This window comes from Pyrus communis, chromosome 3 (genome assembly GCF_963583255.1).
Source record: "Pyrus communis chromosome 3, drPyrComm1.1, whole genome shotgun sequence".
NCBI lineage: Eukaryota > Viridiplantae > Streptophyta > Magnoliopsida > Rosales > Rosaceae > Pyrus > Pyrus communis.
The window spans coordinates 18,661,108-18,688,932 of record NC_084805.1 but is presented as its reverse complement, the minus strand read 5'-3'; the positions used below and the strand labels follow the sequence as shown (position 1 = coordinate 18,688,932).

General features: G+C 37.8%; 3 protein-coding genes across 3 annotated transcripts; 2 read left to right on the top strand and 1 right to left on the bottom strand.

Annotated features, from left to right (window-relative positions):
- Positions 1–1,060: 1,060 nt before the first annotated feature.
- Positions 1,061–4,693, top strand: LOC137728858 (uncharacterized). The gene is made up of 3 exons (XM_068467643.1): positions 1,061–2,330; positions 2,576–3,944; positions 4,394–4,693. The coding sequence occupies exons 1-2, from the start codon at positions 1,688–1,690 to the stop codon at positions 3,898–3,900; spliced, it is 1,968 nt and encodes a 655-aa protein (XP_068323744.1). The 5' UTR covers positions 1,061–1,687; the 3' UTR covers positions 3,901–3,944; positions 4,394–4,693.
- Positions 4,694–10,822: 6,129 nt separating this feature from the next.
- On the top strand, positions 10,823–15,191 carry LOC137728769 (phosphatidylinositol/phosphatidylcholine transfer protein SFH9-like). Its single transcript, XM_068467527.1, has 15 exons — positions 10,823–11,117; positions 11,340–11,390; positions 11,496–11,796; positions 11,890–11,989; positions 12,211–12,477; positions 12,584–12,661; positions 12,745–12,846; positions 12,918–12,967; positions 13,062–13,161; positions 13,257–13,346; positions 13,437–13,535; positions 13,768–13,858; positions 13,977–14,368; positions 14,480–14,554; positions 14,720–15,191. Exons 2-15 carry the CDS (start codon positions 11,384–11,386, stop codon positions 14,774–14,776), a joined length of 1,809 nt encoding a protein of 602 aa, XP_068323628.1. The 5' UTR covers positions 10,823–11,117; positions 11,340–11,383; the 3' UTR covers positions 14,777–15,191.
- A 388-nt stretch (positions 15,192–15,579) lies between these two features.
- LOC137728768 (endoribonuclease Dicer homolog 3a-like) lies at positions 15,580–27,696 on the bottom strand. The gene is made up of 24 exons (XM_068467526.1): positions 27,641–27,696; positions 27,304–27,496; positions 26,691–26,804; positions 26,442–26,576; positions 22,069–22,138; positions 21,924–21,988; positions 21,707–21,838; positions 21,452–21,601; positions 21,213–21,342; positions 21,012–21,117; positions 20,737–20,929; positions 20,484–20,644; positions 20,173–20,391; positions 19,827–20,092; positions 19,321–19,589; positions 18,731–19,248; positions 18,560–18,645; positions 18,270–18,484; positions 17,956–18,165; positions 17,324–17,797; positions 16,924–17,199; positions 16,270–16,825; positions 16,065–16,176; positions 15,580–15,986 (listed from the first exon to the last, which is right to left on the bottom strand). The coding sequence occupies exons 1-24, from the start codon at positions 27,694–27,696 to the stop codon at positions 15,779–15,781; spliced, it is 4,914 nt and encodes a 1,637-aa protein (XP_068323627.1). The 3' UTR covers positions 15,580–15,778.
- Positions 27,697–27,825: the final 129 nt, after the last annotated feature.

Sequence of the window (27,825 nt, the reverse complement as noted above, 5' to 3'; positions counted from 1 at the left end):
GGGGTCAGCTCTAAGACACTTGCCTTGATTTAACACCCGAGTCGTGAGATATCTTCGTGCCACCAAAATTATGCCTTGTTTCGTGCTTTGTGTACAGTGACTTGCTCAAGAGGAGGATGTGATTTATTATCCAAAGAAGAATGGATGTGATTTATTATCCAAAGAAGAATATTCAGAAACAATAATACTGTATCATGTTCCAACTGCATGACAATGACTTTAATGAATAGTCGGATCATTCATGTTCTTGTGGAAGTATACGGTTGCCTCACACTTTCTTCATGATTGTCGGATGATTCATGTTCTTGTGACATGGTTGCCTCACACTCCGTTCATCATTGGTTTCATTATTCAACTTTTCTCGAAAGTATTATGGTTAGATCGCGCATGTCATTTAAAAGAGAAAGTAACTCATGTTTTTTAACCAATGTTTTGTATCGCATTTTACCTTTACTGTCAAATCGGTTAAGAATTCGTTTAAATTGTTGGCACGGCACAAAGTACTTGATATGGGTTTGCCATTTGTGTTAATAGATTCTGACTTCCACCGTCACAACGTTATATGGTGTTACTAATCAATGATGTCATAATATAAGTAAATGAAACAATGTGATAATTCATGAAGCTAAGATATGACATTAATAAATAGATACATATAGTATAATTTATAAGGAATTTTAACGAAAAGCTCCTGGTACTGTTCACTTTAACGAAAAATCATATTTTTACACTAAAAATCAATCATGATACTATTTATTTTACTCTTTATTTTGTTCTTATAGTTAAAACTCAAAATTATCAGTCATTTTTCATTAATTTTCTTTAATTTATAATGTGTGCAGATTAACAGAATCACAATCAACCTGAGAAGTTATTTGTTTGCACGGCCCAACAAGGTTACGAGCCCAGGAACCCGGAATGGAATGGACCGTGCCACACTTTGAGGGGGATTTGGCGCGCAGCAGATAAGAATACAGTTGCCAAAACACGTGCGAAATTTGGCGAATGCCAAAAGGTAGTTGGCTTTATTTTACAAAACAACTTAATAGATGACGACGGTGATTCCGTCAATGTCAACAGCAGTCAGCTAATACTTACAGAAATACTTGCCGATATACTTTCTTCTTCCCCAATTGAAAAGCCCGTCTCTTTCCAAAACCCTGCGAAGTTTCTCCGACCTCGTGGCTCAAAGGTCCAAACCCATCACGATCTCCCCATACCCTTGCTGGGTTTTCTCTTTCAGCTCTCTGAGTTACCAATTTCCTGTCAAAGTTGAGATTTTTACTTTTTTTTTTCTACTATTTTTTCTTTTTATTTTTAATTTAATTCATCTTCCTTATGGACTAAGTATTGTGTGCGTCATTGACTTGTACCTAGTTGGATTCATTCATTACTTGGAGAATTCTAGTGGTGCAGGAAATGATTATCTCCGTCACAATTTCTAGAGAATCTTTTGAATTATTAATTTTTTTACTTCCAAGGGTTCTGTAATGATGATGTTGCAGCTTTTTCTCTTTTAATATTTTCCCAACCGGGTAGCTTTTGGTTTGGTGAATTCTTTGCACCCAACTCAGCAAAATATTCTCAGATGATTTGGTTTGGTAAATTCGTTGTACCCAAATCAGCAGACTTTATGATTCTTCAACAATTTTGTGAAATCCCAAAATTTTGATTACTTTGAAGGGGGATGTCTTTTGCTTGCCAAGAAGTTCAGCCATGGACCCTTGCTGGTCTTATACGAGCTTTTCTCGACCTGGGTTTGGCGTATTTCCTGCTGTGTGTGTCTGCTTTCATGTTTTTCGCTTCGAAGTGGTTGAGGATTTTTTGGGTTTATTTGCCCTGTCCTTGTAATGGGGTTTTCGGGTATCGAAACCGTGATCTTTGCTTGCATAAGTTGCTTATTGACCGGCCTGTTGGGACGATCCACGATGTTCACAAGCTGGTGAAGAGCAGGTTCCCTTTTGATGTTATTTGGTCTCCGGATCAAAGATGCAACTTGAATAGGAAACTGATCAGAGATGTGAATTGTGAGAATGGAGTCCATGAGTTGGAAGGTGAAGCGGATTCTAGTCCGTTTTCGAGTCCCAGATTGCAAAACCTGGTTGATAGGGAAAGTGGGTATGATGCTAAGGGGAAGAGGGTAATGACTCTCAAGAAAAGGGCTGGAATTAGGCGTTCTAGGAGAGCGGCTCCTGAATACGGAAGGCTTTCTTCTTACTATCCAAGTGATAGTTCAAGGTTGGTTGCTCGCATATTCCCCTTTCCTTGCGATGACAGAGATACAAGAGAGATGTCGGGTGAAAGCTCAATTGCCATAGCTGGTAGAGAAGGTGAGTGAGGAATATCTAAACTTGTTTGGTTGTTTTCAGTACTTAATTTCATGTTTTTGGTATTAGAGGAACTTGTTTTCTTTAATGTGTGGATTTATATATCTATTAGAATGTAGTGTGAATCAAATTTATCGCAATTGTAGTTTCGAAAATCTTTTAAAACTAGAATTGGTTGCATATGAACTTGTTGTTTTACTGTATTGGTAATGATGTTTGCTCACTTTTGCGGATTTCTTTCATTTTAGATTATGTGAAAGTATCAACTGGAGATGATGTGGCTGAAAGTATGTGCCAAAGTTCTGAATTGAGTGGATTATTTGATGCGAGTAAGGACGTGGATGTTAGTAACACACAAGAAAAGGATCCCGTTGTTGGAAATGAAACTGATAAACTCAGGGTGTTGGAAGAAGCACTGGAAAAAGAGAAAGCTGCTTGTGCTACTCTTTATCTAGAGCTAGAGAAAGAGCGAGCTGCTGCTGCAAGTGCTGCTGATGAAGCGATGGCCATGATAGCCCGTCTGCAAAAGGATAAAGCATCAATAGAAATGGAAGTGAGGCAGTACCAAAGGATGATCGAAGAAAAATTTGTTTATGATGAAGAGGAGATGGATGCTCTGAAAGAGATTCTTCTTAGGAGGGAGATGGAGAACCATTTTTTGGAGAAGGAAGTTGAATCGTATAGGCAGATGAGCATCTTAGGAAATGAACGGTCTGATGCTGCTTTGAGTGATATGTTGTGTGAACCGGGAAAAACGCCTTCACCTTCACTTGATCCAAATACAGATGCACAACTGATGCTAAAGCAGACTGCTGATAGTAAATCCAACTGTACGGCAATCGAAAATATTGCAAATAGTACTTCTCAGTATGAGGCTTCATTTGTTGAAAAACAAATCCATCCTAATGAACATGATTCACTTGAGAAATGTGTACTTTCAGAAAGGGGAGAAAAAGTACACATGGATAATGTAATGTGCCAAGAAATGACTACTGAAGCAGCCCAAGCTCATATTGGTACCGAGGAAAACTTACATTGTGATGAAGAAGTGCCACAGAGTGATGGGGATCTTCAGAGGAATTTGCATGGTTCAATGCTTGATATTGAGCCAGCTGTTTATGATGTTCATGTCGTTGATGGTAAAACTGAACTTTGGAAAGAAGAAGGTAGATCATCACTTTATACTGCATTGGATGGATCCCAAGATTTCTCTCATACATTTGGCGCTGCGGGGGTCAGTTGCAGTGAGTTATTACAAGGTTTTCCAAGTACAAGCCAGGTGGATACTGAACCATTCATTCCAAGTTCTTTGGATATGCATTGTGGGTTACCAATGTTGGATAGCTCCCGATGCAAAACCTTGGTGATAGACTCAATGAAGAACTCATTGTCCACAGTAAATAGTGAAAGGTCGAAGATTGACACTGAGGTTGAATTGCTAATGGAAAAGCTACAGATTCTAGAAGAGAGAAAAGAGAAGTTGACTTCCTCTTCTGAACATGGGGAGAGGCAAAAAACCCCATCAAAATGTTTGGAGGAGATCGGAACCCACTCTGCAAGATTCAGCGGATAAGAGATCCTGCGTGCCAGGCTTCTTTACCTCCTTTGTCTTCTAAGGTGAATCCTTGTACTTCCTAATTGCATTTTTACATTGTTACAACTTCTTATTGCATATTTTTGTGAAAATCATCCATGTCTTGTGCTGCAAAGATCATTATTTGTACTGTAACTTTGATTTCTTCATCGCGGAAGCAACATGGTTTGCTTCTATTCTACCCTTATTAACATATACAAAGATAGAATCACCACCTGTCAAAAATTGAAAGATGCAACGATGCAGTGGAGTCATTAGACCTGAGACAAAACCAATGAATGCTTACCACTTTATTGTGGGGAGGAGGGATTTTAATTATAACACTAACACTCACAAGCGCAAACGAGAACTCACAGAGAAACATGAAAGAAGGGAAGTACAGAAAGGACCATGTTATAGGCTTATATAACGATAATGCTTTCATTTCCATTGCTATGTTCTCCGAATGACAACGTAATGTTCTCACTTTCAGGTGAGTTCGAAAAAAAGAAGCTGCCAAAGTACGTCCTCGGAGGCACTCGAAGCTACAAGTTCCTAAAGCATGTAAGATTGTACGCTAATTCCCGGATTAATAACGGAATGTTGATGCTTCAAGTCCTTTTATATTTGATCTATGGTCGGAAGGAATCTGTCAGTGAGTTGTATATTCCCACTATACTCGTTAGTTAGATTGTAGCTGTCAGTTGCCTGCTCTAGATAACTTCTGTGTTTTGTGTATTAAATTTTGAATTTAGAAAACAAAACAAAAAGGGTTCACAACCATGTTCCTCCAGTGATCTGTCCCACCTTTTTCCTTTGGCAAATGATGGAGAAAACAAAATATCCCCCAAATCTTAGCCCATGGTCCAAAGGCTTATGGGCTTGAAGGTTGCAGATGGATGCAACGATTGTACCTTTAGTTTCTCATGTTCTTCTCATTTTTCTCATTTCATTTTCATCTTAATTTTCGATTTCGCTAAAGTTTCCTACTAACGGTGTATCTTTCTTTATTCGGAGAAATTTTCGGAGGCTTGTAACTCAAGTGGTAGAAAATACTTAATCCACGCTCATGCTCAGAGTTCGAGTCTCGTCTTTCTCAATAGTTGGACCCGTGATAAATCGAAGTATTTGTAAAGAAACGAATGTAGACAAAGTTTGACAATCCAAATGGACAACTCCTTCTGAGTCTCATATGGGTTGCCACCCTTGATTCCTTGACTTGACTCAAACTAGGTTAAAACAAAATGAATCAGAATCTTCGGAGCAATGATCCTGTCAAAGAACTTGCTTTTTTCGCCGGCAACTTGGGTTTCAATGAGAGTATTTTTCATAACAAAAAATTGGGGAGAGGGTAAACAAACAAGTCTTGGGTGCAGCAACAGAATTCTTAGCCACTTAAGCTACATGTTCATTGGAGTTTCGAGATATTAGGTATAGATAATTGGAGCAATAGTTCATGAACTTCAGTATGAACTATGGTCTTTAAACTAAAACTCTTGAGTATTAGTCTTTGAACTTGTTACATTATGGAGCAACAGTCATTTTGAATAATTCTATTAGAACTTTCACTCAGTTTTCTACTCTTTAAATCCCTTATCTTGAGTGAAATTTTCAACGGTGTTAAAATTAGTCTAAAAGACTATTGTTTCATATTATGATAAGTTTAAGGATCATAATTCTAATTGACCAAATTTTAGGAATTCTTTGTTCTAATTTTCTCTTAACAAGGAGAAAGATGAAATATAAAAAATATGACAATTGTGATACGACCTAATTTGGTATCCAAACAAAAGATTTATAAATTAGAAAATTTTGGCACCCTTTGGTGTCGCATGCACGGCCTCCTTTGGTTTCCACCCATGAAACTAGCGTGGCATTGTACTCCTTGTCTCCATGTACCATGTGACATCAACCTTATTAGGTCATTTAATTTTTTTATGCGTTAGGTATTTTTCAAGATATAATAATTTGCTTCCAGAACTCTTTGCGGCCTTTTTCATTTATTGACATCTAACCATTTATTTAATCTTCTTAATAAAACAAATCAAAAACTAAAGATAAGTTAAATCAAAAGAATACGTATAACTTAAATAGATAGGTCACAAAGAAACCATAAAAAATTTCGAGTGCAGATGATTTAAACCCACGTGACCAATGTTAAACTAGTAAAAAAAAAGAGTTTCTTTTGTTAAAAAAAGAAAGAGAGTTTCTAGAATTTCAAAAGTGGAAAGGCTACGCATATGATACTTTCTTTATTAACCCGACAAACGAAAGCTAACTTTTTTTAATTCAAAAGGTGCAATCTTTGTATTCTTAGTAGATGTTGGATTATAAGATGATGAGTGATAAAATTGATAATTCCACAAATCATCAAGTACGTGTATCACAATCACTCTAATGAGTTGAAATTGGGAACGCTTGGTTGAGATTATCATCCTTAATGCTTGTGAATTAGTAATAGTGGTATATGGAAAAAAGCTCATCTTGCCGTGACTTTTTCCTTAATTCTCAAAATTTCTATCTCTCCATCTCTGCAGGGGCAGAAAACTCATCGATGTCTTTGTTGTGGTAGTATACGGAAAACCTAAAAGAAGAAGAGTAAACTTAATATAAGTCTAATTTTGTGAGTCATTATTGGGTTTAGTTCACATTGTTGGGTTACGCCCATTCATTCATTATCCACATTAGCTTTTTTTAATTGCAATAAATGCCGTCCCTTATTTATAGGTTTATCTTTTACACAATTTTAGAATTAAATATTGTTTCTCAATTTTTTATTTCTACCTCCATCATAAGTTAATCGTGTTAACTAATCTATGTTCTTGGGACTATATATATCAACCTATATGGTATCGATTTATAAGTGTATGGAAGATGAAATATCTTTGAACTATTTTCATGGATGATAGGTAGATTAATTTGTATTTATTTTTCATAGATACCTCTGTCACAGGTTAAATGTATGGCATGTAAATTTTCTTTTAATTATTTCCATGAAAGTGGTTAGATTTTCATATTAAAATATTTAAATTAAAACTTTGAGTAAAGATGCATAAATCAAGAAATTAAATTTAATTATTAAAGTTGAAAAAAAAAAAAAAAAAAACTGGACCAATTCCAACAACAATTAAATTTTTTGCAAATTTAGTTTAAAAAATTTAGTTTCCCTAACATTATTCAACAAATAATATTTCCTCAATCATGACCGCTCATAGCCCGTATTATCGAGTAGTTTGAATTATTGTAGAAAAATTACATTATTAAACAAAAAGGCGAATAAAATTGAACAAAGATGCAAATTATCGTGAAAGTGAAGTTATAAAATATTAAAAAAAAAATGTAACTGAAATTGTAATGACGTAAAAGTACAAGTAAGCATGCACAAATATTCCATGAAAACAGAATCAAATTTGCATAAAGGGAACTTTATTACGCAATTGACCGAACAAAAAAGTTGAGAGTTGAGCGTTGAGAGGGTGGTGTGCGTTGCAGGTAGGCAGGCACTGGAGGCCGACCTTGCCTTTGTTCCCGCCCCAACCCCCAAAGCGTCGCATCTGATTCTCTCGAATCAGCATCCAATTTTGAAGAAACTGAGATCACCGACGCCTCTCCACGTGTCACATATCACTTGGACGATGACGTGGCTCCCACACAAATACTTCACGCCGACGCCGAAACTCCGCCTCCTCATGCGTAGCGTAAACTCTACAGCATCTAATCACACCCGCATACTCCGTCTCCCGTTAACAAACGGCGCCAACAAACAATAAATTAAAAAGGGTAGATTCAAGTAAATAAAGGTTTCTTTATGGCCAAATATAAAATAAATTTTAAACAATGTTTTTAGTTTTTTAGTTTTTTTTTTTTTTTTTTTTTTTTTTTTTTTTTTTTTTTTGGTTAGTACATCAATATTTTTACACTCGGGGAAGGGAGAGTTCGGCTAAGCCAAACAATAGGCAACCTAATTTGATATCGATTCGTCATCCACAAGATTCGAACCTAAGACCTCTCACTTCCAAGTAAAGATGAATACCACGAGACCGTAATATTAAGTTTTTTTTTTTATTGAATAAGATACTTTAAACTTTTTCTGTCATGTGATAAATTTGTTATATTAAATGTTAGATTAGAGAGCATATGAGGTTCAAACCCGCACCTAGTGCAAGAGCAACACTCCTCTCCACCACTTTGATAGTAAAATAGTGCATAAGACCGTCTCCAAATGAGATATTAAAGTTTAAACACAAAATTTAAATTTGAAAGCTTATGTGACACATTGATATTTTTATAAATTTTGTCCTCCAACCAATATTTCAAATTTAAACTATTATTTATTATGTTATTTACTTTTTATAGTTGTAATTAGTATTTGAAAAAAAAAAAGATAAGTATAAAAATATGAAAAGCATTTATTAATTACTAAAAATATATTTGAAGCTGCTGTCAAATTGACAGCAACTTCCTCTGCTGCCTTTCCATGCCATGCCACATAGGAATTGGCATTTCGGTTGGAAAACACTAATGATGTCTTTTATTACCGTTATTGCTGATGTGAACTTTTTGACATCTCCTTTGGAGATGCTTTAAGATTGTAAAGTCTATCTAAAATCAAACATGAATATCATGAACTAAAGTTACATTTTAATTAAAAAATACGCTGCTCGATTAACATCAAGGCATAAAACCAAAACAAGGAAGTCTTACAAATATCATTGCAACTAACTTCCAAGAGAGAAGACATCAAGTTAAGTTATGAAGGCTGATGATGTGGATCTCAATAAAAAATCTTTTTGGAAGAAAATCACTTGGAACAAAACTTCATGATAAGAAAAAAAGAGCGCCACGCAATTTTTATGTTCAACATGAACCAACCTTAACATTGCCTTTCACCACCGCTATCACCTCCATAACAGTGGCACTATTAACGAAATCCTCAATGTCAATTCCAAATCACAGCAAATTATTAAGAGACCTTGAACATTAATCCGAACTTCAAAATCCAAGACATCTTGAATAAAGTCTATAAAATCTCTGGAAAAGAAGCAACACCAAAGAAAGAAACTAAGTAAATAGAAAGGAAATTGCTCTAAACAAGTACTAGTTGATACTCAATCATCAAAAGAATGTAAAACAACAAATGAACTAATGATCCTAAAAAGTTTTTAGCTAAAATGATCTCTGAGATTTGCATAACTTCTCTTTTTGGTTTTTGAGTTTGTCCATCATCAATCATTTTAATCATTCCATAAAAAATCTCCATTAAATAAGGATAAAATAGAAAAAAATACCCTCAGTTTTTAAAAATTATTTTGGTCTATTTTTGATTAAGCTGAGAGTATTTCTATCATTTTGGTCATTGTTTTAAAGAATATTTCACGAAATGACTAAAATGATTGATAGTGGTCAAACTCATGGACTATGTCAATTGATTTTAAATTTTAAGGACCAAAATGAAGAATGCCAATCTCAAAGACGATATTGGCTAAAAAGGCAAAACAAATGCAAATGAACAATCAAAGAAAAATGATACAACCCAACCAAAATAATCCTAAAAGATTTTAGTACCCTAACACTTCAAACAAACAAAGACCAACTTATTTGGGAAAACATTTCCAGAAATAAAATATTAACTGTTTTGCAAAAATCAATATTGAATTTGTGAAGGCAGAAATTAATAAAACGTGCCCCAAGACAGAAAAAAGTTCTTCTCCAACAGTTAAAAGTTGAAAAAATTTCCACTTAATACTAGTGTGCTACGGTCTAGTAATATTTCTCTTTATTTGTAAGTGGTTTTAGATTCAATTCTTGCCAAAGGTGAATTTGAACCACATTATTATTAGCTCATTGTAAGGCTAAGCTCATTCCCCTCATCTTTAGTGTAAATAATATCGTTTGCTTAAAAAAAAAAGTTGGAAAAATTAAACAATTTTAAATTGTTGGAATTCGAAAAAAAAAAAAAAAAAAAAGTTCTTCTTCGACCCTTACAGTTTTGTTAAATTATTTGGAGCAATTTAAGAGTTACCACTTAATTGCAGACATGAATTTATTTATGTTAAATTAAATATCTCTTGTATAAAAAGAGAACAAAACTTAATTATGTCGTTTTTATTGGGATAATTAGCTCATAAATGATATATGTGACACTTCAGTAAATTTCTTTTTTAAAATTTAACACTGCCACGCCAACGCATATATGCTTCTTTCCGTGCTGGTTTTATTAAAAAGGTGACAAAATTAAATTATTCTTAAATTGACAATCTACAAAATTAAAAATTTTGAGTTGAGACTACATGTACCAAAGTGGAATTTTACGAAAATACCGAAATCGTATTTTGGCAATTATTAAAATCGTACTTACCTTAACAAATTACTAAAATTGCAACATGAGTCTAGATTAGAGTAATGTGTTCTCACCTATTCATTCAAGTTTAAATTCTTTTTCATGCAATTTAGTTAAATTTAGTGTAAACTATACTATCGTATGTAAAAAAAATATTACCAAAATTATAAGTCTTTATTACTTAGTCATAGTACTAAGTGACGAAAAAAAATTGAAAATTGTATTAAAGAAATAACTGTGAATTGAAAGGAAAAAAAAATGTAAAAACTGAAAAGAAGCAGATGACTGCACAGTATATTGATATTCATCTTTACTTATAAATTATTCATCTTGACTTGAAAATGAGAGTTCTTAAGTTTAATTATAACTAAAGGTGAATTTGAACCATATTATTGAAATCATATTTTGAGGTTAAGTTCACTTATGTTTGTCAAAAAAAATAAAAAAAAAAAACAGATGACGGAGTTAAACGGCCCGGTGTACGCTACGTCTTGTTCAACTAACGCTATTGACAACGACATGCCTCTCTCTCTTCCTCTGCGCTTCCGCTACGTTCCTTCTGTTGTCTCAGCTCTCTTTCTCTCGCTCTCTCTCCTCTGCCTCTTTGTCTTCAGACTCACAGTTCGCTGCTTAGAGAGAGAAACAATTAAGAAAAAAAAATGCCATCTTAATCCGAAAGCAACCTCCATTTCGCTTTCTCTCCCTCTCTCTTTCATCACCTGTTATTTCACAGAGAGAGAAGCAGCATAAACAATTCAATTCAATTCAATTCAATTCTTTCCGAAATTCTCCTCCACGCGCGCGCTCGGTTCCCGCGAATGCGCTTCGCCTGCAGTTTGCCGTTCCGCTTCCGATTCAATCACCTGATCAGCTTATGGTACGAATGCAAACTTGAAATTTTGACATTTTTTCGCGGCTTTGAATTTTCGTTTCTGGATTCTGTTTTTCGATCCGTTTCCCGGTTTTATCGGAGATTTTGCTAAAATCTTGGTAGATTTAGTCGTTTTCTTGACCTATTGAGTTTTTTTTTTTTTTAAGAAATTTCGGATTTTATTTGCAAATTTGATTTTCTCTGTTTTGCTGTTCTTATTCGATGCAGAATGTAATCCGAGCTCCAGCTGTTATCTGATTCGATTAGCAGCAATGCCAGGTACATTATTCCAATTGCTCAATGAAATTCTCTACAAAAATCGGATCTTAATTTTATTTTTGATCCAAAATTTCCATTTTTCTGCATTTTGATATGTAATTTTAGGAGAAGTAGTTTCGTTGCAAGAAGACGAAAAGTCCAGAACTTTTGATTTCGAAACCTCCGAGGCCGAGAGGCGGAGGCGTCGGAGCAGATCTCTTAAGAAAAGAACTTCAAATGCTTCCTTGAGATTGACAAACACTCTTCGAAAGCGCGGCAAGCGTGTGGCCAATTGCCGCTACGCGTTGATTTCAATCGAAGATGCTCGCGATGCTGAGGAGGAAGAAGCTGTGATTACGCTTCGCGAGGCATTGGTTGCTAAAGATATGCTTCCGGCTCAATTTGATGATTATCATACAATGCTGAGGTGATAGACTCGTTGCAATGATAGTGTATATTTTTTATTGTCCCTTTAGCTTTTTTGGATTCGATTACTAACAGCTAGGCTTTGTTTATGCAGATTTATGAAGGCGAGGAAGTTCGACATTGATAAATCTCTTCAAATGTGGGCCGAAATGCTCAACTGGAGGAGAGAGTTTGGAGTAGAATCTATTGTGAAGGTATAATGTTATTAAAAGTACTTCGAAGGACAACTGATACATGAATAATGCCAGTATATCTTTTACTATTCCATTTTCATTGATAAAGAATGAAACTTTTGTCAGTAATATGTACAGATTACAGAATATCAAACAAGAGGAACTTTTTAATGCCTGTTTTGTCAGACATTTCATTTCATTCTCAGGATTCTAATAGAGGTGTTACAATGATAAATTTATAGGATTTCGTGTACGGTGAATATGAAGAGGTTCAGCGTTTTTATCCTCATGCTTATCATGGGGTAGACAAGGCAGGACGGCCTGTTTATATTGAAAGACTTGGAAAAGTTGAACCTGGCAAGCTAATGAATGTCACCACAGTGGAACGGTTTCTAAAGTATCATGTCCAGGGTTTTGAGAAGGCTTTTGCTGAGAAATTCCCGGCATGTTCTATTGTGGCCAAAAGGCATATAGATTCGACGACTGCTATAATTGATGTCCAGGGGATGGTAACTTCCTAACTCAAAAATGGATTTATTCAGTTCTATGCATCATGTGTATTTTTAGCAATAATTATACTTTTTCCTGTTTTTTATTATCATTATTATCATGCAGAACTGGATGAGCTTTGGCAAGGTTGCGCATGACCTTGTGACGCGCATTCAGAAAATGGATGGCGATAACTATCCTGAGGTGGATTTAATATTATCCAAAACCAACTTATAATATTTAATGAAATGGTTCTTATTTGTTTCTGATACTAGCTCATTCTCCAGACGTTAAATCAAATGTTTGTGGTAAATGCTGGTAACGGATTCAAGCTACTTTGGAACACAGCAAAAGGGTTTCTTGACCCAAGGACTACTGGAAAGATACATGTATGTGGATATTTTTCATTTGTTACTTTCATTTTGAAGGTCCTATGGACTACTAATAAGTTCTTCTGCAGGTCTTAGGCAACAGATTTCAAAACAAGCTTTTGGAAATCATAGACTCAAGGTTGGGACTTCTTACCATTTGATAAATTAATTCGATTTGGAACTTTTTTGGTTTGTGTTTCGAAACTTATTTCAGCAACTTTTTCTTTAAACAGTCAACTTCCGGATTTCCTTGGGGGAACTTGCTCGTGTCCAAATGAAGGCGGGTGCCTTAGGTCTGGGAAGGGACCCTGGAATGATCCAGAAATAATGAAAGTACGGTTCACGTGGATTTAACAGTTTTGAATTAATAGGCCGAATATTAGGTGGTTTTCTTGTCGGTTCCATACTCATTTGACTTCTGTTTGCAGCTGGTACACATTGGAGAAGCAATGTACTTGAGAAAAATCAAAAGTTCTTCTGATGGCGATGATTTTGGAATCAAGCGGCTTACCTCTAAGGTGACTTGAAGTCAAACCTCCAATAGATACTGTTCTTTATGACCTTTTACTCATGTATCATATTTCACATTTCTTGGGTTTACTTTGCAGACTACAGATAGTGAAATAGTATCTGCAGCTGAGTCGGGATCAGAAATGAGGTCAAGTACTTCTGCCTTCATGCAGCTATCAAAGTCTCAATCTGACGAAGTAAATTTTCTGAAGTTCTCTTTCTTGGGTGTCATATCCTTTGACTTCACTATTGACTACATCTCTAATAGCTATTTTATTAATAGCATCTATATATCAAACCAAAATTAAAGATATTACTTACTATTTTGGCCCTTCATGTAATTTTTGAATTCCTCATAGACCAAAAATGATAAAGTATCAATTAATTTCTAACTCTTTCGTCCTCTATATTTTGTCTGATTTGTCTCAGGAGAGGGCAACCGACTCTGCATCTCCCTGCAGCCTAGTTGAATCAGGCAGTGCTGCGGGAAGAACGGAAGTTGCTAATTCAAGTTTAACAAGTAGGTGATCGTCGGTCATTAATCAAGCTGCTTATATTTACTCGTAACATAGTGGCAGCTTGCTTTTCATGCCTCAGACTTGGAAGTTTCTTATTCAAGTTTAACTTGTTCGTGACAGGTGATTCACCCATGAACTTTACCCCGACAAGGTCGCTGAAGACATCCATTCCACATGTAGCAAGTTTAACCATTCACTTCATACTCAAAGTATTTACAGGCATATGTCTCATATTCCCAATGTTAGAGAGGATATTTGCAGCACATTATTCAGAAAGCCGCTTAAAAACACCATGCAAATCTCCGCCAGTTGAAAATTCAAGCTCTCAGGAACAACAGTATTCACAGGGAACAGATATAGACCCTCTCTGGCAGAGGCTGCAGCAATTAGAAGCATTGGTTACCAATTTGATAAACAAACCTATTAAAATTCCTCAAGAGAAAGAAGACATGCTTCACGAATCTTTAAGTCGCATTAAATCTATAGAGTACGACTTACAGAAGACAAAGAAAGTAAGTCAACCATCTTTCTTGTAATCATAGGTTATTCTCAAGTATGTACCAATAAGGTTTCTTGTTTCCGTCGTATAGAGTCGTCTACTAATCCTAGATTTTTTCTTTCAGGCATTGTTTGCAACTGCATCAAAACAAGTGGAGCTTGCGGAGTCGCTGGAAAGTTTAAAGGAGGACAACTTAACAGTAAGTTCCTATCACCTTTAGAAATAAATTGAAATGTCATTTATACGGCAGTTAAATTTGGAGCCTCTTTTTACTAGTATGCGGTTGGCTAGGAATTCATATGACTCGTTTATGTTACTAGCACAACATGAATATGCCTCTAACATCAGGCTTTCTCGATTGCAGGGATCAAACTCATGTTGGCCAAGAAGTTACAGTAATAACCACGACCCGGGAAGATGAAGGCCAGTTTCTTGAGACAAGGGCCTACTGATATTGCCGGCCAACAATGCCTGTTGACTCACAAATGCAAATATTACCACATCAGAGTTGTACTGAGCCAATTTTAATTGGTTTGTCATTTAAGGTGACTGATCTCTTCCGTAGCACATTGATACAATCATCTCGTTTTATTCTCTTTCTCCCGTGCCAGTGTTTTTTGTAGTTGGCGATTGATAGTAGTTATCAAGACAAGGGAGAGTAGAGAGAATAAACTATAAAGCTGATGATCGGGGTCACAGCGAAGAAAAGCGTGTTTATAACCTGCTTGGTGTTTATGTACATAGCTTTCTTCCCCCTTTTCATTATGACTGATACACTATTATACTTGACCTTTTCAATTTTTATACCAATACAAAATTTACTAAAGCAGAGTTTACATCGACAATGTCGATTGATTCTGGATATTATTTGCTAACTATCTAGGGTTGGGCACTCTAGTGGGCTTACAGACCAACCTAACTGAAGTTGGTTCAGTTCGGTTGGGTTGGGTTGGTTGTAAGCTTTAAACATTTATTTTCGCGTAGAAACCTGACTACCCGTCCAATAGATGAATTGGGTTGGGTTGAAGTATTAATAACAGGATTGAAACCCACCCACTTGAATAGCAAACAATTCTTAAACATATATGTTTATTTCAGAGATACATGCATAAAATCTAGTAGTTACTCAAAATAATGAAATTCAAATATCAAGCAACAAACAAAGATCCTACAATACAATTCACATAATTTAGGTCTAATATGACATGTATTGTGGATTATTTATCGCTCCTACACACTTTAGGAATAAGAAACAAAGTAAACCACGAAACCCGTCCAACCCAACCTTGTCTTAGAATTGTTCAGGTGGGTTGGTTTGCCCATTTTCTTGGGTGGAAATGAGTTTCAATAGTACCACCTCGAGCCTATTGGGTTGACCAATGGGTTGAAGTCCAACCTAACCAACCCAACCATTTCCCACCCCTCAAGAGCACCCAATTGTAAGTTTTCCCTGTCGTTGAAGCTTGTAAAGCAGGGCAACTACTGCAGAGTCATATGAACTCTTCTTATCAGCTCTAGGATCTCCTCTGCATACAACAATCCCATAGTTTGGTATCTGCAAACTTATTTCCGATGCGTAGCTGTTGAAACCGATTCTCTTTTCAGATCCCTCACCAAATTCGATTAGAGTTCTGCAGGAGGAAGACACTAGTTAGTTTAGCCCCTAGGAAAAGATCACAATTAAGTGCCGTTTGGTTGATTCGAATCACCTCGATTTATGCTCTGTTGTTTTGAATGTAGGCATTGGCCACTGCATTCTCTTACACAGCTCAAAGAGAGAAGCCCGAGCTGCTCCTTTCCTCGTGCTGATCGGAGCTATAGCTGAAGACAAGAATGAATAGCATGTAAATGAAAATGGGAGAAAATAACGATAACCGCGAGCAGCGGAATAGGTTGATTCATTTGTTCACTAACCCTGCAAACTTGGGGTTACAATGTTGTGACTGTAGATTTTGTTAGGACCAAAATTGGTCGGGGTAGGACCTGTTCTCGACTCTGCATATGGTGATTCGATTCGATTGATCGACTCTGAAGAATGAGTATCATTCAGTTGGCTGCAGGGTTTAATCTCCATGCCTTCGGAAGAGAGCTCATCTACACGGTCAGGATCAAGTTTTCTCCTTTTAAACACTGAATGGCAACCCTGGAGCTCCTTCAACAGTTGACGAGCTGCTTTCTGTTTAGCTGCTTTCTTGCTCCGATCGTACCCATTCCCAACCAAAAGACCATCTTCCAGCTGCAAAGTCATTTCCACATGCTCCAATGAATCCTCTTTAGTACAATTTTCTTTCACAAAGTACCCGAGAGAACCACATAACTCGGTCAATTCACGCAGCGGATGTAATTGCAGAGTGGAAGGGGTCACGATCGGAGATAATAGCGGTTTAAACACCCTCCATACTTTGTTAAGATCGAGATTGCTGTCCATGTATATAGCCCCAGCTATGCTTTCCACCATGTCCCCAAGAGCCTGCATTAAACAAGTCGTGGTTATTAACAAAACTTGACGTTAACACAGAGCAGCTAACCGTTTAGAAGTTTAAGTCGAATAAGGCCTAAGAGGCGTACTTTAGGGCCTTTTACGTCTTCGAGTAGGCTGGTGGTGTTGAGAGCTTCAGCAGTACACAACTTCTCATACTCTGTGATATGATTCAGAAGTAACCCGGAGCAATGTTGAAGATGTGGGTGAAGTTTCCTTCTCACAGCAGCTCGGGCAAAGTTTTCGTTACAAACAGCAGCTGATCGCAAGTCTGTCAACTGCCCCGGATTAATAGTTGTGTGGCTATGATAGAGATACTGTGTGATTAGCACATCCAACACGGAGTCGCCAAGAAACTCGAGCCTCTGTCAAATTATTCAAGTAAGTAGAAAAATGAGCTATTGTATGAATTTCTGTGTACTAGAAAAAAAATTGGAAACAAAGCAAACTAAAGGGACTCAAAATCTGCAGAAAAGATCAAGTTCAAACCTGGTAACAGTAGCTAGCACCTAGTTTTTGCTGAGAGGCATGTGTTATGGCCTCCTGTAACAAACCTTTAACCGAAAATTGGTAGCCAAGCTTCAACTCCAAGGCAGCGATGTCCTGATGTTTTGGGTAGTAAGATCGGAGGGAAGCCCTCGTAATGGCTTCGGTGGCTAATTTGGGTTCAAAATCAGAATCAATACCAAGCCACTTCATTACATGTAGTGCAGCAAACAGTCCTCCGCCAACATAGTAGGCTCCTATGAGGGCCTCAACACAATCTGCTATGGTTTTCGAGTTCATCCATCTATGGCCGCTATCGCAGAATTTTCCGACCTTTACCGGTTCTACAGTTTGAAATCTGCTGTCCAAAGGCACTTCTAAGGTGTCCACTCCGCATTTACACGGATCAGGGAATCTAGACCGCTGCCCTGGAGCTGCCCAACGGCGTGGTTCAAATGCGCTGTCACGTACATATCCCTGTCAAACACATAAAAAAGATTTGTTTTTGTGTAAGCACCTTGATGCCTAAGCTACAGACTTCAATGCAAGTTCATGTGTTTTTAGGATCTTCTAACACTTTGATATATTTACTACGAAAACAAATTATAGCATGAAATATCGAATGCATTTGATACCTGTATCTTCCGTTGGATTCCTAGTTTATGCAGGTTGGAGTTACATATCACCCTTGTACGCCGATCAGTTAGTTGCCCTTCATGTTTCTCAGGATATCTGAGAAAAAGGTAGGAGCTCACAGCGTACTTGAGAACTGAATCTCCGAGCAACTCCAAACGTTCCAACGAGAAATCTTCACAACACCTAAGTGTTGTGAGTGCTTCCAGAATCTAAACACAAAGTGTTTGTATCAGATACAGTTATAGTACTGAATGATTCAACGAAAGTTGGATGAAGAAGAAATTACATCAACATTAAAGATAGTAGAACTAACCAATGAACTCGATATTTTAAAGTTGTTAGTTTGGCCATTGATCTCTTCTCTGAGCTGGCTAGCAAGCATTAGTGACTCCAGCCGGTACATTACTGACGGTAGCAAGTAACATGATCGTAGAACATCCACCTGAAAATCAATACTGACTAAGATCTCGGGTGGCATACGAACATGAGCTTGTTCCTTGATTACTAGACCGTCTTGTGAAGAAGCACCTGCTGATTTAGGAATATGCTTATGCTGTACATGAGGAAAACTATAAAACAAAGCTCCTAACATACAACACACACCTTCGGCACCAAGCAAGTTATGCGGATTATGACTTTGCTTTAACCGCAGCAAAGGCTGTCCGGGATAAATAAGCGAAATCCCATACCTGAACATGATCGTGCTATGAGCAAGTTCTGAAGAAAAAACATCAATAAATCTAACACATAGCATGGGGATTGCATATCGCTTACTTTGTTTTGAAGTGCTGAGCATAACTGTATGTCGATGATGCATCATCAACATTTTCCTCTAAAGAACTTTCAGCAGATTTTCCACGGACAACTTCGATGATAGAATAGATACGTCCTGTGTGAATAGCCAATACTAACATATCTTGGAGATTATCGGCATCAATTGAACTATTAGCGAAATGGATATGATTTGCAGCCTTCGACTCTGTCATGGATGAACCAGTCCTAGAAAGCGGCAACTCGCTGTGATCACCATTAAAACACTTGGAATGGGTGGAGTATTGTTTCTTCAAAAATTGTACCACATTAACCGAAGAACTGATCCCTCTCCAGTTCACTTTTGAAGTGTCCAATGTGTCAACGGGTAAAAGCAAATACATATATGCTGAACTCCAGAGTGATTTTGTTTGTGTCTGAAGTAAAAATTCTCGCGTTGTCCCTTCTGATTCACCCCCGAAAAACAATCTCCCAAACACACCATTGAAGAAAAATTCTTGAAAGCGCTTGGCTTGCGTCACCTGGTTAAAAAATAGGCGGCATAGAATTACAAAAAGTGGTTTAAATAAGAAGAAGAAACTATTCAATTTTACCTGTTCTGCACTCAGATAATACTTTCCACATGAAGAGACAGAAGATTTAACCATCCTTGAGACGAGTTGAAGATCCATTTCGATATTTCCCACATCATCATCGAGTTTTGACTCGATTAGTAGAACAAATCCTGAATATGTCTCATCAACGATACTACACGAGAAATCAAACTTATAGGCCTCAAAAACAGTATCAAGTTTTTTTCCCCAAGTTCCACATAATGCCCGGATGGATGTTGTGCCGTGTAATTCTTTTCTTTTCGTTGTTCCTTACAAAAGTAAAACTGATATCAGAAATGTTGGCACTTCAAGGGGAACATAGTTAAAGAAAGATTGGGAAGGAGATGCCGATACCAAAAACGCCATTGGTTACTAATTTTCACTCTCAAATGTTAGAAAGAATTAGAATCATAAATATAGCTGAACTAGTCTACGTCCAACCAGCAACAATGCTAAATGGTTACCCTTTCGAAAAATTAGGTCTATAAATTTATACACACACATACCTGCACCAGCAGATAATTCTCTTCTTTCTGGAATTAGATCATCTTCTAAAGGTTCTTGGACAAGCGGGAGAAGATGATCATCCAAGGCTCCCATTTCATGGAGTTTTTTACAAGCTTCCAAGCACACTAGCTGCTTGGACAAATGCGTGTTGCTGCTCAGAGGACCGACCGTTGTTAGAAAAGCTGCATTCGGGGGTAATGTAATCCTACACTGGTACAACCTTTCAGAAATTCCGAAGTCAAAAGTTGGTTTCGGAGTAAAGTACCTGCATTTTGTAACAACCAGTTAGGAAATACAGAAAACTGCTCAATAGAACTTGTGAGTGACAAGGCAAAATATCCATACCTATCTCCCGGGAGCTTGTCGCAGTATCGATATATAAGACTGACACTCGAATCCGTTGTAACTGATGCTCCAGTAACTTTTGCACGATACAATTTTGTTTCCTCAAAACAACAAGCTTTTAAGGTGCATACTTCAGGATCTCTGTTTCTAGATGTATCCGTCATCGAATGTTCGCTCCTGATGATGTCGAACATTTGATCTATCTGCTTCTTGTTGCTCCTGTAAAATATGTGTCAAAACTCAAACTCCAAAATTTATCTTTTGTCGACTTGCAGTCACTTTTATATGAAACTACAAAAAGAAGCCTTCACCTTTCAAGCATTAGGATATATTGGGAGTCATTTTTTCGACCTCTTCCCCGGGACTGGATATAACTACGAACGGTCTTGGGCAAGTCAAAACGAATCACACAGGAACAGTTTGCAACATGTATTCCCTCCTCAACTACATCCGTAGCGAATAACAGATTGACCTGATCATAGAAATGTTTCTTCACTGATTAAGTGGTTTTCTAACACCAAAGCTTCGTATAAGTTGAAATCAATGATGTGAAAGATTAGGTACCTTCCCGGAGCAAAAGGATTCCATAGTTTCCTTTTGCAGCTTCGGTGATAGCGCATCAGCTGATCCGTTACTTCCAGTCACGTATGAAACCGTCAAGTGAGATGAGCACCGCACTTTCTTAACATATATTTCAATCACTTTAGCTGTAATAATTCGCTCTACGAAAATGAGGCATTGAACTTTGCTACCGGTTCTGCAATGGCAAAGTACTTCAATAAATTAACTTAATAACAAAATTAATTAATATGGACTTGGCCACGAGTAGTTTTACTTACCCAAATGACTGGAAAATTTGAAGAAGTTCGTATAACTTTGGAGATAAGAAACCCAAATCGCACGCCTTTGTATAGTCAGACTCAAAGTTTGCATGAAGTTTGCAGCCTAAGCAGTGCGAAGGAAGTAATATCAATTAGAAATAAGTATAAATCCAATGCAACCAATCGAAATGTGAGAAAAAAACTTACCGATTGGCATACCAGGTTGAAGAAATCCGGCAATCATAAGCAAGACTTCATCGAGAAAAATTTTCAAATGCGAAGAACATTCTCTATAGAATTGGCACTCTTCTTCGGCATCAGGGACATTCTCTAGACAAACTTTTACAGCCTATAAAAAGTGGTAACACCAAACAGATCACATTCCTCTTTTCATTTTTCTAGCACATTTTAGTTTTCTTCTGTTTTTGCTCTTTTGTTTCGACTAAGAACAAGGGTACCTCATATGCGCATACAATGCCAAGGTCATCAAGGCAGTACAAGATCTTCATGTGGTCATTGTGTAACCTCTTTCGCAACATCTTTATCTTGTCATTGATGTCTTGGTACTCACTTGGCATTTGCTCTTGCAACTCCAACTCAGAAGCATACTGTCCATGAAATTAAATACCTCTCAGTGTATTCAGAAGTACAGTAGCTAAGACATAAGTCTAACATACTTTGTGAACGAAAGAAATTATACGGCGCAGGACTACCTTCGACAGCAAAGCTTCCATCTTTTCCTTCAGATCCGAATAGGCGGATGGTGCTTGCTTGTAAAACCTACATTTGTGGACTGCTGAGGGAACAAATGTTTCAATTTCAGTCCGGTCTTCTACAGTGTAAACCTGCCTCAGCACGTCACAAGAGATTTAGACAACAAAATGTCTAATAATAATGGAGAATAATAACAACATAAAAAACTCAACATACCTGAGCGTCCAACATGCTTTCAAGTGCAGATATTTGAGCCTCACAATCCATGGCGGACGAGACACCTGAAGTGTGAAAAGATCTCTTGAATATTTTGCATAACAGACCGTAGAACTTCACTAGCTATGAAGCACCAATATCTGACCTTTTCTTATAACAGGGGACGCTGTCATCCCAAAAATCTTTGGCCGGTTCACAGATTGGTGATAAAAATCCTTCAAAAACATGACAGTAGTCACTCAGATGTACTTGAACAAATTTTTTATACATGCATATTACTTTGTAAACTCATGATCTCCTACTCACTAGTGAGCAAGCGATCAACATTGTGTATGTATATGTGTGTATGTGCATGTAATTGCATCAATGGTGTTTCGCTGCATAATGCAGATGCTCGTTGCCCCTTACGATTGTGGAGTCAACTTGATAGACAATCCACAGACTCTTAAAATCGAAGATTATAAGTAGGAAACCAATACTAAAACTATAATCCGTAAACTACCTGTTGGGAAAAAACTTAGAGTACACAACTCTAACACAAGTGTTGGAGAGACAATACAAGTAAACAAATTACTTGTATTACACAAACAAAATATTACAACACAAACTATCAAAGACTCTCTTGAGAAGCTATGACACTCACTCACTTTCTAGAGACAAACTCTAGAGCACTCACACTCCTACAAGACTATTCTTTCTTCTCACTCTCACTTGCTTGCTTGCTTACAAGCTTGCTTGGTTGGTTGCTTAGCACCACACCCATATTTATAGGGCATGTTTGCCGACTTTAAACATGCTAGAACTCTCTAGCTACTTATCATGCATTGCACCATCACCGACATAGGCTTTGCAATATCCATACAAAACTACAAGCTGCTAGAACCTTCTAGCTTATTATGCATGCACACCTGACTTTATCATGCAAATTTGAACTAGAATGGTCTAGTTCATTTGCAGCTGGACAAAGCCTTCTAGAAGCTTCTACCTTCCAAGCTTGCTGCTTGTATTTGCTAGACTTTTCTAGAATCCAAACACCAATTGGGCTGGTGTTGATCTTCAACACTCCCCCTTAACACCAGCTCATTCTTTCCTCCATGTCGAGTTGACGACGAAGCTTTTTCTTGAACACTCATTTGCATGATATGGGTTTCACATCTCTTCGCTTTGGCACTAGATTCCAAGCTTGATTTAGCTCGACTGTAGTGATCTCTTCTCCCAACTTTGAGCCACTCAGGTTTAACTGTTTCTTTTTCTATGGCTGTGTTGGCATATTTAGGATTTTGCTTCCTGATTCTTGTTGACCTCCTTAGTTGTGATTGTGGAGTTGATACTTCCACTTCACTAGGTCTATCTTCTTCTGGTTGTTGATATATGTCATCTTGGCAAGGGTTTTGGGGCACTGCTTGCTCAACATCATCACCATCAAGTGAATCTTCAGACTCATCTGGTCTCGACTGGATTCGAACAATTTGCTCCCCCATCTTTTACTGCAACTTATCTTCTATCTCTCTTGAATCAGGCAACGCCTCCTTTTCTGAGGACCACCAAGAAGATGCTTCATCAAACACCACATCTCGTGATGTGTAACACCTTCCATTCATAGGATCACAACATTTCCACCCTTTTCTTTGGCTGTCGTATCCCACAAAGATACATCGGACTGCCTTCTTGTCAAACTTGCTAAGTAAATGACTTGGAACAAATACGTAGCACACACAGCCAAAGACTCGAATGTAACTAACTGTCGGTTTCATATCCCACAGTTTCTCAAAGGGTGAGACAAATTCTAACCTGGGTTGAGGAAGCCTGTTGATCACATAAGCTTGCAGTTCTCATTGCTTCGGCCCAAAACCTTCCTGGTACATTCTTGGCATGGAGCATACTTCGACATATTTCTGCAAGATGCCGGTTCTTTCTTTCCGCTACGCCATTTTGTTGTGGCGTATTGGCACAGGTGAACTGGTGACGTATTCTACATTCTTGTAGATACTGGGAAAACTCATTCGAGGTATATTCTCCTCCATTATCTGTGCGTATGCAACGGATCTTCTTTCCTACTTCTCCTTCAATTGTCTCCTTAAACTCTTTAAATTTTGAAAATGTTTCAGATTTTTCTTTCATAAAGAAAACCCACACATACCTCGAGAAGTCATCAATGAACGTCACCATGTACCGCATCCCACTTATCGATGGTTGCTTGACGGGCCCGAACACATCAGAATGAACTAACTCCAACGCCTCTTTCGCTTTAAACTTCGACTCTTCGTATGGTAGTTGATGTGCTTTACCATACTGGCATCCTGCACAAACCGTGTCTGTTCTCACGTCAAGCTGAGGTAGCCCCTTAAGCATTGACTTCTTCATCATCACATTTAGCTTGTGATAGCTAACGTGTCCCAATCTCATGTGCCATAAATATGTTGTCTCGTTCTTCCTTGTCTTGTCTATGTATGCAGTTTCTGCTGACATTACATAGACTGACTGCAGCCGCCCTCCCTCCATTGTTGGCGTCCCTAAGATCTTGAGGTGTCGATACACCTTCACATTTCGTGGACCAAACAAGACATAATTTCCCAACGACGTTAGTTGCGGCACTGAAAGCAGATTTTTCTTCATACCTGGAACATGGTAGACATCTTGAAGCGGCACATGGTTAGTGCTGTATCGGGGCTCAATTACTGTTTTACCGATGTGAGCAATCGGTAGCCTGGAGTCATTAGCCGTCACCACTAAGCGGCCTCCTTTGTACTCAGTCAGACTTTGTAACTTTTTCTCATCACCTGTCATATGGTTTGAGCAGCCTGAATCCACGATCCAATCATCCTGGTAGTCAATTGACTCCAAACTTGTTGCTGTGAGAGCTGACTCTTTCTTCTCTGTAGCAATAGATGTTTCACCGTCCCATTCTTCCTCCAGGGCTAGAGACGCAATGACGTCCCAATCATCTTCAATTTTCTTCTCTGAGTTGGCGACGTTACTTTCTGCAGGCCTTTTGAACCAGCAATCCTTCGCCATGTGGCCATTCTTTCCACAATTGTAACACTTGCCCTCAAATCTTTTATTATTCTGGGACTGACCACGGTTGCAGTGATACTTCGGAGCTCCCCCTGGCCGAGAACTCCCTCCTCCTTGATGACCTTTTTCCTTGTCACCATTTCTTTTAGATCCACCACCAGCACGCTGCTTAAAGCTGCCTTTACTTTTGGTGTAGAGCGCTTCCTCCTCACCTTTTAACGAGACCCCTCCCATTTGCTTTGCCAAAGCTTCTTGATCGGCAAGCAAATTCTTGAACTCAACAAGTGCTGGTTGGGTCGGCCATCCTTGTACAGCGGCAACGAAGCCTCGATATTCGGGTCTCAATCCATGGATAATTATTCTTTTTATCTTAGATTCTACAATGGCAGCACTAGGATCTAATTCAGAAATTTCACGGCAAATAGACTTTACCTTGTGGAAATACTGCGCAATCGTCATGTCCCTTTGGGCCACTGATAACAACTCATTCTCGAGAAGCTGCAGTCTTGTATCGTTCCTCTTTGAAAAGAGTGTGGCGAAGGTGTCTCATGCTTCTTTTGGTGTCTTGGCCTTCCGTATGTGCTCTAACATGTCATCTTCAACTGTGGTTTTTAAGGCGAACATGGTCTTACCTGCCTTGATCTTCCACTTCCTCAAAGCGCCGCTGGTGTCTTCTTCTGGCTGCGTAACTTCATTACCACCAACGACATCCCAAAGATCTTGGCCTTGTAGGTAAGACTCCATACACGTTGCCCACGTGTTGTAATTTTTGTTGTTCAACTTCTTGATTCCTCCAACAACTTGAAGATCTCCCATCGTGTCGGCAGAACTTCGATAAGCCGAACAAGATTAACGAATAATCTTGTGAAGTATTAAACTTCTCACGATTCTCAAAAGCTTTAATAGAGACGGTCCCTGATCATACCGCTCTGATACCAATTGTTGGGAAAAAACTTAGAGTACACAACTCTAACACAAGTGTTGGAGAGACAATACAAGTAAACAAATTACTTGTATTACACAAACAAAATATTACAACACAAACTATCAAAGACACTCTTGAGAAGCTATGACACTCACTCACTTTCTAGAGACAAACTCTAGAGCACTCACACTCTTACAAGACTATTCTTTCTTCTCACTCTCACTTGCTTGCTTGCTTACAAGCTTGCTTGGTTGGTTGCTTAGCACCACACCCATATTTATAGGGCATGTTTGCCGACTTTAAACATGCTAGAACTCTCTAGCTACTTATCATGCATTGCACCATCACCAACATAGGCTTTGCAATATCCATACAATACTACAAGCTGCTAGAACCTTCTAGCTTATTATGCATGCACACCTGACTTTATCATGCAAATTTGAACTAGAATGGTCTAGTTCATTTGCAGTTGGACAAAGCCTTCTAGAAGCTTCGACCTTCCAAGCTTGCTGCTTGTATTTGCTAGACTTTTCTAGAATCCAAACACCAATTGGGCTGGTGTTGATCTTCAACACTACCTTCATTATTTTCGTATAGGGATGATTGCCGGTAGCGCGATGACATTCGTCAAAGATTATCAAGCTAAACATTTCCAAGTTCAAGAAAGCATTCCTCATGGCATCCAAGAGAACCTGTGGTGTCATGACCAGTATCTACAGCATAAGAAGAAAATAAATCAGTGATTAGTTCTAAATCTCGGAAATGATTTGTACAAAAAAAGCTGATTAAGCATCGATTACTCGAAAATCGAAGAAAATTAAACTTACATCATGTGTATTAGCTTCTGTTTCCCAACAGCTCCGGGTCCATTCATCCACTCCCTTGGCTCCATAGTACTCTTCCACTTCAAGAGTTGTGGAATTTTTAATAACCTTGTATTGCTGCCAAACAAAATTGAAATTGGTTCAGCAGTTGAATGATAACTCCAATTTTTTTCATCGGATCCATTTGGGACTACTAGAAGCATTTATGTTCGTAAGCACTTATAGTGTTTCATTAGAAACACGTCAAATAATTCATTGAAAATTATAGTGCTTTTTGGAGAAGCTAGAAAAACATTATAGAAATGATTTTTTAAATTTTTCTACCAAACGTAGTTAGAAGCACTTCTGAGTGTCAAAAATCGCTTTTAGCCCATTCTGAAACAGTCCCAGCATGCGTCATTTGTGACTACTTGTGTAAGAAGTACTCGTGATCATAAGCACTTTGCTAAAAGAACTTTTATTAGAAGAAAAAAATTAAATTTCTATCAAACATTTAAGTTCTCCTTGGAAGATCATCTAGCTAAAAGTGAGGAATAAAGTTGGGACAGTTTTGTACTCAACAAACAAACAAAAACACAAAATAGCTGAAAAATAAGAAGTGAATCAAAGTTTTTACTTGAGTGACAAGATAAACTGTCGGAGCCAAGAAAATGATCAACTTTTTATCTCCAGAGGAGGGCATGATCCTCATCATCTCCTCAGCAACGTGCTTGATGAGCATCACAGCTATCATTGTCTTCCCAGCTCCCGTCTCCAACACCGCAATCGTGTTCTTCCGCTTTGCAACCTCAAACACTTTCACTTGGTACCTATTTAAAAAAAAAAAAAAAAAAAAAAAACACGCACACACAAACTTTCTGTGTTACAAACAAAAGATTCAAAGTTGCAAACTTTACAAACAAACAAAAAAAGGTAAGAAAACTAGAAGAAAAAAAAAACTCAAGAAAGAAAACCTTCTAGGGATGAACTGATCAAGAACAGTGGGCTCCATGATACCATTAGACTCCATGTTCTTAAAGCTTGAAGGATTTTTTCTGTTCTCTCTCTTCTGGAGATTTTTCTGATGAGAGAGAAAGTGAGAGTTTTGGTTTGAAAGTTGTGAAACAGATAGAAAGAGGGAGGGAGAGAGATGGATTAT

Excerpts from the sequence above, each read along its gene's own strand:
- LOC137728768 (XM_068467526.1), bottom strand. The coding sequence starts at position 27,696 with ATGGAGTCTAATGGTATCATGGAGCCCACTGTTCTTGATCAGTTCATC. Across the intron at positions 20,645-20,736 it reads AATCCTTTTGCTCCGGGAAG|GTCAATCTGTTATTCGCTAC; the intron begins GTACCTAATCTT and ends TTCTATGATCAG. Across the intron at positions 18,166-18,269 it reads TTAAAATATCGAGTTCATTG|ATTCTGGAAGCACTCACAAC; the intron begins GTTAGTTCTACT and ends CTTTGTGTTTAG.
- LOC137728769 (XM_068467527.1), top strand. Across the intron at positions 14,369-14,479 it reads ACTTACAGAAGACAAAGAAA|GCATTGTTTGCAACTGCATC; the intron begins GTAAGTCAACCA and ends TTTTTCTTTCAG. Across the intron at positions 14,555-14,719 it reads TAAAGGAGGACAACTTAACA|GGATCAAACTCATGTTGGCC; the intron begins GTAAGTTCCTAT and ends TCTCGATTGCAG.
- LOC137728858 (XM_068467643.1), top strand. The coding sequence starts at position 1,688 with ATGTCTTTTGCTTGCCAAGAAGTTCAGCCATGGACCCTTGCTGGTCTT. Across the intron at positions 2,331-2,575 it reads TGCCATAGCTGGTAGAGAAG|ATTATGTGAAAGTATCAACT; the intron begins GTGAGTGAGGAA and ends CTTTCATTTTAG.